We start from the raw sequence: 13,896 nt of genomic DNA on the forward strand, positions 1-13,896 counted from the left end.
CCAAGGTCTGAGCTCCGCGGCCCCCACAACACAGCTCTTCGGGCGAGTGATGGCACAGGGGTCCTTGTCGGGGGGCAGGGCTGGGGTCCCCAGAGCTGGCTGGGGGGATGCCCAAGAGGCCCAAGCTCGAGCAGGCTGACGCCAGCTCCTCCACACTCAGGCTTGAACGGCGTCCCCGGCAGCATCTGGGACTTCGTCTCCGGCAGCTTCTCTCCCAGCCCGTCCCCAATCCTGAATGCCGGCCCCGCGGCCTCCTCAGGCGTGAGTCCCAGCAGCGCCGAGCTGGCCCGGGTCCGGCGGCAGCTGGACGAGGCCAAGAGGAAGATCCGGCAGTGGGAGGAGTCCTGGCAGCAGGTGAAGCAGGTGAGCTGGGGGGGCCGCGGGGCAGGGCCCATGGGGCGGGGTGCGGGGCTGAGCAGGGCTTGGGGCGGGGTGCCGGCTCCGCAGGGTCACCATGGCTCCTGGGTTTCAGGCCTGCGACGCATGGCAGCGGGAGGCCAAGGAGGCTAAGGAGCGGGCGCTCGCGGCCGACAGTGCCCGGCAGCTGGCGCTGCAGAAGAAGGAGGAGGTGGAGGCGCAATTCCGACGGCTGCAGGAGGAACTGGAGGGCCGGGGCTTGGCCTCCGCGCTCCCCGGGCTGAGCGGCTGCGGCGACATCGGTGCCATCCCCCTGCCCAAGCTGCACTCGCTGCAGAGTCAGCTGCGCCTGGATTTGGAGGCGGTGGACGGGGTGAGTACAGGCTCGTCCTCAAGGAACCAGCGGGCTGAGCACCGAGGTGGGGCGGGGGGCCTGGTACAGCTTCCCTCCGCTCCCCCTTTGCCTCCTCTCAGCCACCGTGCCCCCCTGGACAGGGGCCACGTCACCCACGTCTTTGGGTCACCCTCCAGGGTCCTTGGTTACCCCCCTGCTGTAGTGCTGAACCCGCTGCCCTGGGCTCAGCAGGAAGACCCTTCCACACCAGGCATTTTGTTAGAGCTCGGGGCGTCTGGGGGCTGCCCGCCCCTGCCTGTCACGCACGTCACTTCCCTGGCCCGGCCTGCACACACCTCATCTCCGAAGGGCCTGTACACAGGCTTTGGCTTTTCTCGACGGAGGCTGTTCAGGAGCTGGGGTCCATCCTGCCCAGGCCCTTCCACGGGCCGCCTGCCCAGCTCCCCTCCCCTCGCCCTGTGGGGGCGCAGGCCCTGGGAGCCCAGCCCCACCCCGGAGGCTTGTGGTGGATCCTCCCGCCCTCTCCTGGCTCCTGGGTGGCCGCAGGAGGGCAGCCTGCCCCAGCCTAATGGTGCTTCACGCCTGGCCCGCAGGTGATCTTCCAGCTGCGGGCGAAGCAGTGCGTGGTGTGCGGGGAGTGTGCCGGCGCCGTCCTGCGGCCCTGCCAGCACCGCGTGCTCTGCGAGCCCTGCGCGGCCAGCGCCCCCGAGTGCGCCTACTGCGCGGGCCAGCCCCTGCCCTGGTGATGGCTGCCTCGTCCGCTTCCTGGTGCCACTGACGTCGGGACCCCAGCCCCGCACGGCCCACCCACGGCCTCAGACTCTTCCTCGAAGACCCTGGTGCCCCACGGGGCGTGAAGGCAGGGTGACCCATCGGGGTCTGTGGTCCTGACGCCACTGTGACTGGATCCTGGGAGCTCGAGTCCCGAGAAGCACTTTGTAGATGGAAGAGTTTAGGCAGAGGTTCCAAGTTGCTCTGAGCTGCTTTGAGGTTCGTGTTTTTAATATGCGATAATATGAAGCTTTACACGTGTACTGTGAACAGAGCACTTCTTCTTGGTCTCTCAGCCCGTATCAAGGTAACCATGCTAGTTCCTATCTGAGATTAGTACTTATGAAGTGAGCATTTATCTAGTAGTGAGAGATACCTAGGATTTTTACAGTTTTCAAATTAAGTGCAAACCAATAGTATTTATAGCAGAGTGATTATTGAGAGACATATACATGTAGATGAAGTTTTATGATGGGAACTCACTTCCTGATCGTGTGCACAGTAACTGCAGCGTCAGTGACAGCCCTGTGGCCACAAGCCCCGCTCAAGTGCCTATGCCTCGGAGAGCCGGGGATGGCGCGTTCCTCCTCTCTGGACCCGGCCAGCGTGCGAGGCAGCGGGGCAGCTGGGGGGGCCCTCGATGCTCCCCCTCCCTCAAGCTCGCTGGTGGGCTTCCTGGCTGGAGCCACGCCCACAGTCGCCCACCCGTGTGGGAGACACTGTTGCCAGGTCTTTGTCCAGGTGTTGTGGTCATGTGACCACAAGGTGGTGGAGGACCTGGCCACCGTGAGGGCTGTGCAGAGCCAGGGTGCAGCAGGGCTGCTGGGAACAGGTCAGATCTCAGTGCCAGCTTCGGTCTCTCCTGTCTGCGTTGGGTCACTTTTCTGAGGAATCTGGGAGGAAGTAAAAGCTGTCTATAGTTGGCTGAGACCTTACCTGCAGACGTAGATAGGGCAAGGATCTCCCTGGAGTCTGCTGCGGGCACGGAGCGGGGACTGGGCCCTGGCCCAGAAGGGACTAGCTGCCCCTGCCCGCCTGCCCAGGGCTGTGCCAAAGACTTTATATAGCATTTTTTTAAAGTGCAAAGTGACTAGGTAAAAATTTTTATCAGTGACCAAATTAGAATGTATTTACTATAGTGAGAGCTTGAAAACCTTTTTTTAACGTAAGACACACTGATGGGAAAGCTGTCATTCAAAGGTGGGTCCATGGCTCCATGCAGCTCACCCGCTGCTAACGGTAACTCTGACTCAGTTGTGGTGAACCTTTGTTTCTAATTATAGTGATGATGATTTATTAGCTCTTAGAAATTACGTCTATTTTGTGCTACTGTTATCACTGTTTAAAGTTCTTTATTTTTATTAATATTTATGCACTTGTTTCCCACAGCAGGCCTTTGGCCTTCTAGGGAAACGGGACAATGTCTGTAATCGACATCTAGCCTAGACATTTTCAAATTATAAACAGGAACAATTAAGCTTTAGGTGTATTTATAAGCTACCCCGGTCAGTACTCTCTGTGGGGTTCCGGAAACTGGAGGCGCACCCCCCAGGTACTTGCTGGCTCTGAGGACAGGTGCGGTCGGAAGACCAAAGAACCACCGGGGTGGGGCTCCTGGGCTGCCCCCCAGCGGCCGGGTGGCCCTGGCCTTCTGAGGGGCTGAGCAGGCCTCCCAGGCTGGGCCGGGCCGGGCTCAGGGTCTCAGGGTGTCACCGCCCCGCACTCGGGTGACAAGGGGGTGCTGGGTGTAGTAGCTGAAGCTACACGGTGCTTGGCGAGGCCGCGCTTCTTGCTGCCGAGTGTCAGCTCCTGAGTGCTCAGTGTTTGTTAGCGGTGACATTCCATCATCCCACCGTCTGTCGCTGTGGGCAGAAGACCTCGACTCCTTGTGGACGCTTCATACAAATTAATTTATGGAAGCCCCAATCTGTATGTTTGAGTGTTTAGATGAGAATGTTATTGGGATGGAGTTTTCTTAACCCAGAAGGTAGTATTTATAATGCATAATCATTTACTCATAGTGAATTGTTTAAAGTTGTTAACACTTGTTTAAATTTTTTTACACTATAGCATTTATGCAATGGTTTACAGAATTCATGGAATTATTTTTATCAGTATGGAAATTAATTAAAACTCTGATCTTTATTTTGTCTGCATCTTTGAGGACAACCCCAAGGGCCTACTGGCTCAGAAGGAGAGAAAGGTCCTTAGGCCGAAGCCCACAGTCCTGAGGGTCACAGGGTGTCCCCACGCAGTCCAGGGTCGCCTCGCAGGGGCTCCGCCATCCCGGCCGTGGGTGCCTGGGGGCCCCAGTGCTCAGAGCTGGGGGTTTCTGCCAAAACACCAGACAGTGGGAGTCAGGACCCGACCGGCAGGCACAAAGCCCGGGTGGGCTTGGCCCCCTCACCCCCCACCGGGCACCACGGACCTGTGGGCTTCCCGTAGGGGACGCCGTGCTGGGTCAGGATGCCTTGCAGTCTCTTTATCTCCTGGGACAGGGCCTTATGTGCCTAGACCGGGAGTGGAGAAGAGTGGTCAGGCCCTTGGTGGGAGGCTGTCCTCAGCCAGGGGGCCGTGTCTGTACCTCCTGGCAGCTCTCCAGCGTCTCAAACCGCAGGCCCTTGATGCCTCCTTCCTGCTGCGCCGCTTCACTTGGTTCTGATGTCTTCAGATAACCAGCATCTTCAAAAATTGCCCTGAGTGACTTCTCGTAGCCCTGCAGGTGGAGGATGAGGAGGAAGCGCCCACTGGGCTGCCCGGCCCCCATCTGGGGCCTGCCCATGGCTCACCTGGGCCGTGATCAGCTCGTCCACCAGGTCCTGCTCCAGCTGGTCCCACCGCTGCTGCAGGGCCACGGGCAGGGTCGGGTACACTGAGGGTCCGATAGAAACTGGCTGAGCTGAGCCCCTCTGCCCCTCAACCCCACCCCACCCCCCGCCCGCCCAGGCACCCACCTAACAAGGAGTGGGGGTGGCAGACGAGGGGCGTCTCGAAGGTCAGCGCGTAGACACAGGTGCTCGGCTCAGACACATGGGCCAGCCGGTTGCTTTTGCCACAGGTGAGCTCCACCTAGGGGGACCTCAGTGAGCAAGTGGGGGAAGCAGGCACCCCCCCACCCCCGCCTCCACCGCCCACCTTGCTCTGCCGGCTTCGTGACTGGCATGCGTCGCCATCCCGCATCCACATGCCCCTGAAGGTGTTGTTGGTGATCTCCCACTCATGCCAGATGCTGCGGAGGGGCAGAGAGTGAGGCGGGGTCGGGCACGGCGCCCCCAGGGCCTCGGCCGCACCCCGCTCACCCGAGGATCCCGCTGTAGGCGTTCCAGCGGAAGGTCTGCTCATGCTGCGTCACGTTGTGGAACGGGCAGAGCTCGTACTTGTACCTGCGGGCACGGTGCTGTCAGCGGGGCCCCGGCCCCCAGCCACCCTGCCCTGCCCTCACTCACGTGGACTCCACCAGGCTGAAGCACTTGCCAGAGAGTCTGGAGAGGTGCGCGGGGCCTGCGGGGAGAGCGCAGCCCGCTGAGCATGGTGTCCTGAGCAGGCGCAGAGCCCAAAGTCAGGGCCCTTCGGGAGGGCGAGTGCCGGAAATGTGACAACCCGGCGGAGGGCGTGAGCGACCTCACATAGCGCTGGCTCACACCCTGTGAAAACACGGCCAAGGACCACCGCAACCAGCGGCGCTAATCCCCAGCGTTCCAGAGAACAGCTTACCGGCAGCCAGGCGAGCCCCTTGCAGCGAAGCCCCCGCCCTAGCAGGGCCGTGAGGAGCAGCCTGGCTGGGGCCTGCCAGGAGCCCAGCCTCTGTTCTGCTCAACTCGGATCCCAGGCAGGAAAGGGGGCTGCTCAGGAAGGCTGCGGGTGAGGGGTGACGGTCGGACACACACAGCAGGCCATCTGGACCCAGGAGGAGTGCAGGGAGACCCCGGGGGCCTGCACGCGGACGCCCCCAGGCTCTGAACACACCCAGCCTGGTGAAGGGCCCCAGCACCGGGCCAGCCTGCAAGGGACCCGCAGCCTCTCCAAAGGAAAACGCAACAGGACCACCTGGGAGAAGCCCAGATGCTGGACTGACTGAAGACTTCAGTTAAACAAATGCCTAAAATATACTTAAGGGGCTGGAGGGAAACAGGAAGAACCAAAGCGTGTCGGGAAAATGACACGTGGGCAGAGAGGTAAACCATGTCGAGAAGAACTAGAAAACCCTGGAGCCAAAAAATACAACTGAACTAATAAACCCACAGAAGAAGTTCAACAGTTCTGAGCAGAGAGAAGAACCAGTGACGAGACAGTGGAGGCAAAGAGGAGGGGCAGAGACGGGATCTGAGGAAATAACTGCCCCAACCCGACAAAACACATGGATGGACAGATCCAGGCGGCTCACTGAACTCCACGTACAACACACTCAGAGACCCCCACCAAGACCGAAGAGAAACGGCAGACACCAAGTCGAAAAGTGGCAAGAAGTGACTCATTACATGAAGGAGTCAATGAGATTACCCACCACTTTCCTGCTACACTTGGGAGGCCAGGAAGCAGTGGGGTGGGAGGCAAAACTGTCAACCAAGGAGTCTATCTCCAGGAAACCCTCCTCCAAGAGTTAGGCAAAATCAAGACCCTCCCAGACAAAGGCTGAGCAATTTCATTACCACCGAGCCTGCCTTGGACGGAGCCCCTTATTGCCCCCAGGAAAGGCAAATACACGGGCAAACTCAAAGCAGTGCCATGGTCCTGAGCCGCAAATCTACAGGGTTCAAAAGCCAAGAAGCATGGATGTAACTACAGATCCATGCTTGAAGGGTCACTTTCTGAAGTCAACCACAAAGTTGGGGAGGGACAGAGTTGTGCAGGAGAAGTCTTTCAAGTCACACCAACTTCAATCATGTACAAGTTAGACTTGAGTTACATGATCATATGTAATCCCCTGGCGACTGGAGAGAAAATGGCTACATAGAATGCACACAAAAGGAGGTAAGAAGGATGTCAGAACAGGTCGCTTAGGAAAAAGTCAACAAAAGGAATGGTGGGAATGAGCAACAAAAAACAACTATAAAACAAATTTTGCTGTTTTGTCTTCTCCAAATCCTTCCTTATCGGTGATTAAACGTAGACAGATTAAACTCTCCCATTCAGAAGGCACAGATTGGCTAAATGGGTAAAGAAATGTGACCCAACTGTGCATACTCTTATTTATAAGAGACACACTGAAGCTCGAGGGCACAAGCAGGCTGCAAGTGAGAGGATGGAAAAAGACGCAAGTAGAGCGAGCGGGGACGGCCACGCCGACACCTGACGAGACAGACTACCAGTCAGCACTGTTCAGGGAGATAAGGGGGGTGTTACACACGAGAGGGTCCCCTCACCAAGGTCGTGGCAGTTACAAGCACACGGCACCAAACATCAGAGCGCTGGCAATGACGCCAAAGGCAACGGTACCAAAAGGAAAACTAGAAATGTGGGGCGCTCCCATAGCAACAGCAAAGCCCCAAACAACCCAATTAAAGGATGGACCACGGGGACTTCCTTGGTCCAAGTGGCTTAGAAAAGCGGCTAAGACTCTGAGCTCCCAATGCAGGGGCCTGGGTTCTATCCCTGGTCAGGGAGCTAGATCCCACGTGCCCCAGCTAAGACCCAGCACAGCCAAATATACCAGAAAAAACAGTTTGTTTAAGATGGACCAAGGGTTACTAAACATTTTCCTGAAGTGAAAAATAAATACAAATCAAATCCGCAATGAGATATCACTTCATCTACATTAGTATGGCTATTATTAAACAAACAAACAGAAAACAAATGTTGGTTAGGATACAGAGAAACCAGAACCTCTGCATACTGCTACAGCTGGTGGGAATGTAAAATGTACAAGCTGCTGCTGAGAAGTTTGGTGGTTCCTCATAAAGCTTAAACATATGGGGTTGGCCAAAAAGGTTCATCTCAGATTTTTCTCTAAAGATTTTTCAGAAAAACCCAAACGAACCTTTGGCCAACCCAACAGAAGCACATGATACAGCAAACTGACTCCTGGGTATGTGAGCTGAAAGCAGGGGCTCAAACGTGGACCATGTTCACAGCAGCCTTATTCACAGTAACCGAAAAGTAAAAACCCAAGTGTGCACGACAGATGAATAAACAGAATGCAGTGTGCATGGACAATGGAATATCATTCAGCCTTAAAAAGGAAGGCAGTCTTGCCACAGGCCACAAAATGAACTTTTGAGACACTGTGCTAAGTGAAACGGGCCAACTGCAGAAGAACAAGTATTGCATGACTCCACCTACATGAGGTACTTAGTTCACTCGAGCTGCTATAACAAAATATCACAGACAGGATTTTTCTCCTACACAGACAGGATTTTAAAGCAGCTATATTGCAACCATGTTCCAGGGTGTTAAGGAAAACAAGGGGCATAAATGGAATCTCAGCAGATAAATAAAAATTAGAAAGAGATGTGAAACTCTAAAAATAATCTTTTAAAAAGTCAAATAACTAGCCCAGAAATACCTAAAATACATGTATTCATCATGCTCAAGGGAAGCTTATTCCAAGAACACAGTGTTGGCTCAATATTCAAAAGCCAAAGCTCCCCACCCTATCAGTTCAGTCGCTCAGTCGTGTCCGACTCTCTTTCAACCCATGGACTACAGCACACCAGGCCTCCCTGTCCAACACCAACTCCCAGAGCTTGCTCAAACTCATGCCCATCAAGTTGGTGATGCCATCCAACCACCTCATCCTCTGTCGTCCCCTTCTCCTCCTGCCCTCCATCTTTCCCAGCATCAGGGTCTTTTCCAATGAGTCAGTTCTTTGCATCAGGTGGCTAAAGTATTGGAGTTTCAGCTTGAGCATCAGTTCTTCCAATGAATATTCAGGACTGACTTCCTTTAGGATGGACTGGTTCGATCTCCTTGCAGTGCAAGGGACTCTCAAGAGTCTTCTCCAACACCACAGTTCAAAAGCATCAATTCTTTGGCACTCAGCTTTCTTTACAGTCCAACTCTCACATCCATACCTGACTATGGGAAAATCCATAGCTTTGACTTTGCTGGCAAAGTAATGTCTCTGCTTTTTAATAATGCTGTCTAGGTTGGCCATAGCTTTTCTTCCAAGGAGCAAGCATCTTTTAATTTCATGGCTACAGTCACCATCTGCAGTGATTTTGGAGCCCCTCAAAACATAAAGTCTCTCACTGTTTCCCATCTATTTGCCATGAAGTGATGGGACCAGATGCCATGATCTTAGTTTTCTGAATTTTGAGTTTTAAGCAAACTTCATCACTCTCCTCTTTCATTTTCATCAAGAGGCTCTTTAATTCTTCTTTGCTTTCTGCCATAAGGGTGGTATCATCTGCATATCTGAGGTTATTGATATTTCTCCTGGCAATCTTGATTCCAGCTTGTGCGTCATCCAGCCCAGCATTTCTCACAATGTACTCTGCATAGAAGTTAAATAAGCAGGGTGATAATATACAGCCTTGACATATTCCTTTCCCGATCTGGAACCAGTCTGTTGTTCCATGTCCAGTTCTAACTGTTGCTTCTTGACCTGCATACATATTTCTCAGGAGGCAGATCAGGTGATCTGGTATTCCCATCTCTTGAAGTATTTTCCACAGTTTGTTGTGATCCACATAGTCAAAGGCTTTGGCATAGTCAATAAAGCAGAAGTAGATGTTTTTCTGGAACTCTCTTGCCTTCTTGATGATCCAACAGATATTGGCAATTTGATCTCTGGTTCCTCTGCCTTTTCTAAAACCAGCTTGAACATCTGGAAATTCACCATCCACATACTGTTGAAGCCTGGCTTGGAGATTTTGGGGTATTACTTTACTAGCATGTGAGATGAGTGCAATTGTGCGGTAGTTTGAGCATTCTTTGGCATTGCCTTTCTTTGGGATTGGAATGAAAACTGACCTTTTCCAGTCCTGTGGCCACTGCTAAGTTTTCCAAATTTGCTGGCATATTGAGTGCAGCACTTTCACAGCATCATCTTTAAGGATTTAAAATAGCTCAACTGGAATTCCATCACCTCCACAAGCTTTGTTCGTAGTGATGCTTCCTAAGGCCCACTTGACTTCACATTCCATGATGTCTGGCTCTAGGTGAGTGATCACACTATCGTGGTTATCTGGGTCATGAAGATCTTTTTTGTACAGTTCTTCTGTGTATTCTTGCCACCTCTTCTTAATATCTTCTGCTTCCGTTTCTGTCCTTTACTGTGTCCATCTTTGGATAAAATGTTCCCTTGGTCTGATTTTCTTGAAAAGATTTCTAGTCTTTCTCATTCTATTGTTTTTCTCTATTTTTTTGCATTGATCACTGAGAAAAGCTTTCTTATCTCTCCCTGCTATTCTTTGGAACTCTGCATTCAAATAGGTATATTTTTCCTTTTTTCTTTTGCCTTTTAGCTTCTCCTCTTTTCTCAGCTATTTGTAAGGCCTCCTCAGACAACCATTTTGCCTTTTTGCAATTCTTTTTCTTGGGGATGGTCTTGATCACTGTCTCCTGTCCAATGTCATGAACCTCCGTCCATAGTTCTTCAGGCACTCACTCTATCATCTATTTCTCACTTCCACTGTATAATCCTAAGGCATTTGATTTAGGTCATACCTGAATGGTCTACTGGTTTTCTCTACTTTCTTCAATTTAAGTCTAAATTTTGCAATAAGGAGTTCATGATCTGAGCCACAGTCAGCTCCTAGTCATCTTTTTGCTGACTATATAGAGCTTCTCGCCTACCCTAGAAACAGCTTGAAAAAGAAAACTAAGGACCGCCTTGATAGGTTTAGAAAAAACCTTTGACAAAACCCAACAGCTATTCATGGTAAAAACTCAGCAACCAGGAACAGCCTGGAAGGTCCTCTCCCTGAGAAAGGGCTGTACACGGGAGCTTCAGGTGGGAGACAGAGGCCAGGTGGGGGACACCTCTCCCCACTGCTCTCGAGAAACCCAGAGGACCGGCCAGCACGCAGGCGCACAGCTGGACTCCAGCTACTACACGGACAAACGTTAACCACGGGAATCCAATGGACACAGTCCAGAATGTGGGAAACACACGACCCAGTTTCCTTAGTAGATAAATCGCAAGGAGCCGAAGGGAGGGATCTATAGAGTCGAGGAAGCCGGAGCACATGTGGGCGCGTGTCAAGTGCACGACACATGGCCCTTCCCTACTGACTCAAACCACCAGCCTGTTAGAGAGTATGAGACATCTCAAACAATGAGGGGATTTTACTGACTGATACTATTGCTGTGTCCTTCAATACATGCACACCAAAATATTACAAATAAATTAAGTTGAAAGAAATTAGTTTCAAAGTAACCAGAGTGGCAAAGAGAAAGCTAGGTGAGGGTGCCTGGTGCTTCACACACCCTTCTTCCACTTTCACACATGCTTGAAATTGTCTAGAACTATTTTTTTTCTAAGTCAAGGAAAAATCAAAAGTAAAAATGTGTAGAGTAAGCACTAAAACTGAGCACAAGCAGAAACACAGCAACCCAACTGCAAATCAAACTGATGACAAAGAAAAGAATGACCTCGTGAAGGATGGACCACAGTGCCCCGCTGCCCAACTCTGTCTGGACACACTCCAAAATAAATTGCAAGTCTCAAACCTTGCTCACTTGTCTCATAGTCAGTGAGACGGCTGGCCCAGCGCGTAATTAACCAGATGCATACATTCCCCTTGCGTAATTAACCAGATGCATACATTCCCCTTGACTGATTCCCCGGGATAGCTGTACAAGGCAGTGTGTGTGTGTGTGTGTGTGTGTGTGTGTGTGTGACTCAGTTGTGTTCAACTCTTTGTAACCCCACAGACTGTAGTCTGCAAGGCTCCGTTCTCCATGGAATTAAATACTAGCGTGGGTTGCTATTCCTTTCTGCGGGGCATCTTCCCAACCCAGGGATCAAACCCTGGTCTCAAATGAGAAGGTAAAGCAAGCACAGCAGAACATCAGCTCTTGCACTGAGTCAGAGTGTATGCTGCTGTTCACAGCCCCATTTCTCCGTTTTTCTACTCAGTATTTTCACAGTAAAAAGCTAAACTCTGTCTAGCGTGAAAGCTCACAGCTGTACCCTCCGTCTCTGATCTCAGCGCCCCACCCCCACCCCATGGCCAATCCCTCCAGGCCTGGCATCCGTGCTCAAGGCCTGTATGTGGCCACTCCTTTCGCTGGACTCTTCTCCCCCAGATAGTCACAGCCCTAACTCCCACTCCCCTTCAGTTTCTGACCGAAATTTCACTTCTCAGTCTTTTCCTGAACCAGCCCCCCATTTAAAATGGCAATCCCCAGAACAACCCTGCACGCACACTCTTCTCTGCCTTCTGTACCTACAGAGCACTTTTCACCAGTCTACATTTTACCTACTTTTTTTTTTATTGTCAGCCTACTCCCCTGCCAATTAAGACTGTCAACTCCATGAGGACACTGTATGTTTTCTTCATTTCTGCATCCACAGCATAGACCCTAACACATGGTAGCATTCAACTGGAGGAAAAAAAAAAAAAAACTGGGGGGACTTCCTTAGTGGTCCAGTGGCTAAGACTCTGCACTCCCAACACAGAGGACCTGGGTTCAATTCCTGGTCAGAGAACTCGACCCACATACCCCAGTGAAGATCAAAGATCCCAAGTGCCTCAACTAAGGCCTGCTGCAGCCAAATAAATATTTGTTTTAAAAAGAGATCTTGGATTTTTTTTCTTTTTAATTGGTGGGCTTCCCAGATGGCTCATTGGTAAAGAATCTGCCTGCAATGCAGGAGACATGGGTTCAGTCCCTGGGTCGGGAAGATCCCTTGGAGGAGGGCATGGCAACCCACTCCAGTATTCTTGCCTGTAGAATCCCATGGGCAGAGGAGCCTGGTGGGCTACAGTCCATATTGTCGCAAAGAGTCGGACATGACTGAGCGCTGTGCAGCTTGCAGGTCTTAGTTCCTGCGTCAGGGATTGAATTCAATGCCCTTTGCAGTGGAAGCACCAAGTCCTAACCATTGGACCACCAGAGAAAAAATTCCCTTGGATTTTTTGTTTGTTTATATTTAACACCCATTTAACAACACAGCAATTCCATTCCTGAGATCCTGCTACAGGAAACCACTCCCATAGATGTAGAAACAGGGACCCCTCGAAGGGATAGTCTTCTCAACAATGCTTTTAGTGACCGAAACCAATAAACAACACCTTGCTGGACAATGAAAGAACGCAGAGCATCCTATGGAATGCTAGGCACCAAGCAAGAAGAGCGAAGACCCACAGTGAGTGACAACAGCAAATAAGCAAACCTGCACAGTGGAAGTCACTCAGTGCTGTCTGACTTTTTGTGATCCCATGGACTAAACAGTCCATGGAATTCTCCAGGCCAGAATACTGGAGTGGGTAGCAGTTTCCCTCGCCAGGGAATCTTCCCAACCCAGGGATCGAACCCAGGTCTCCCTCATTGCAGACATATTCTTTACCAGCTGAGCCACCAGGGAAGCCCAAGAACATTATAGAGTGGGTAGCCTATCCCTTCTCCAACAGATCTTCCCGATCCAGGAATCGAACCGGGGTCTCCTGCATTGCAGGCGGATTCTTTACCAGCTGAGCTACCAAAGAATCCCCTCTTTTGAGCAGTAAAATGGTACTACTCAAAACAACAAAGCAAAGGTCACACACAAAAAACCTACTACACGTTTGTTACGTGTAAGCTTATGCACGTAAACGCATTAAAAAACGTTTAAGAAAACAGACACCAAACCTGATAACAGAGATCACCTCTAGGAAAACAAACTAAAGACTAAGTCCCTAACCAGTGAACCAGGCACAGGCACGCTCTGGAAGGTTAGCGTGCACTTAGAAGGCTGACAAAGGACAGCATGAGCCTCCAGGTCCTAACTTCCAAGGCCCCTCTCCCTCCCTGGCGCCGGTTCCCGAGAGCTGACGCGGCCCACCGGTGCTGAAGCTGGGCCGGTTTCCTGCTCGCCCCGGGTCCCCGGCACGTCAGCGGTCAGGGCCCCGCACTCACCAGACACGGGTGAAGGGTCCCTCTTGGGCTGGAGGCGACTGGTCTGGGGCAGGAACGGGTTGTTGAGCCTGCGAGACGCGGGAGGGTCAGGGAGAAGCAGGCCCGGGCCGCGGCGCCGCACCCCTACTCCCCGCGCAGCCACTCACCCGAAAGTGTTGGGCTCCTCCACCACCTTCATCTTGGCGGCGCCTCCGGGCGCGGGCCCTGCGGGGAGCGAGCAGTGAGGGGGCGGGCAGGCGGGCAGGCAGCGCGGGCGGGGCCGCGGAGACCAGAGGGGGTGCTCCGGGACGGAGGCGCCGGGCCGGTCACTCACCGCGGGCCGCGAGCCCGAGCAGCACCGCCAAGCCCGCCAGCCTCGCCGCCATCGCGCCGCCGCCGCCGCCGCCGCGCGGTCACGTGGGCGCCAGAAC

At 52.7% G+C, this 13,896-nt stretch overlaps 2 protein-coding genes across 9 annotated transcripts in view; one reads left to right on the forward strand and one right to left on the reverse strand.

Annotated features, from left to right (window-relative positions):
• UNKL (unk like zinc finger) overlaps positions 1–3,628 on the forward strand; it is a 33,070-nt gene extending 29,442 nt beyond the window's left edge. For all 8 annotated transcript variants that reach the window (XM_025275297.2, XM_025275298.2, XM_025275303.2 and 5 more), the window contains 3 exons: positions 161–363; positions 473–730; positions 1,306–3,628. In XM_025275297.2, the coding sequence (XP_025131082.1) occupies positions 161–363; positions 473–730; positions 1,306–1,458 (614 nt within the window). In that variant the 3' untranslated portion in view covers positions 1,459–3,628. The remainder of the gene's footprint in view (positions 1–160; positions 364–472; positions 731–1,305) is intronic.
• Positions 3,607–13,889, reverse strand: GNPTG (N-acetylglucosamine-1-phosphate transferase subunit gamma). Its single transcript, XM_006043760.4, has 11 exons — positions 13,800–13,889; positions 13,633–13,690; positions 13,487–13,554; positions 4,930–4,984; positions 4,783–4,866; positions 4,619–4,712; positions 4,438–4,552; positions 4,273–4,355; positions 4,068–4,199; positions 3,912–3,993; positions 3,607–3,815 (listed from the first exon to the last, which is right to left on the reverse strand). The coding sequence occupies exons 1-11, from the start codon at positions 13,849–13,851 to the stop codon at positions 3,718–3,720; spliced, it is 921 nt and encodes a 306-aa protein (XP_006043822.3). The 5' UTR covers positions 13,852–13,889; the 3' UTR covers positions 3,607–3,717.
• Between the last annotated feature and the right edge of the window lie 7 nt (positions 13,890–13,896).

The sequence above is a fragment of the Bubalus bubalis genome, chromosome 24 (genome assembly GCF_019923935.1).
Source record: "Bubalus bubalis isolate 160015118507 breed Murrah chromosome 24, NDDB_SH_1, whole genome shotgun sequence".
NCBI lineage: Eukaryota > Metazoa > Chordata > Mammalia > Artiodactyla > Bovidae > Bubalus > Bubalus bubalis.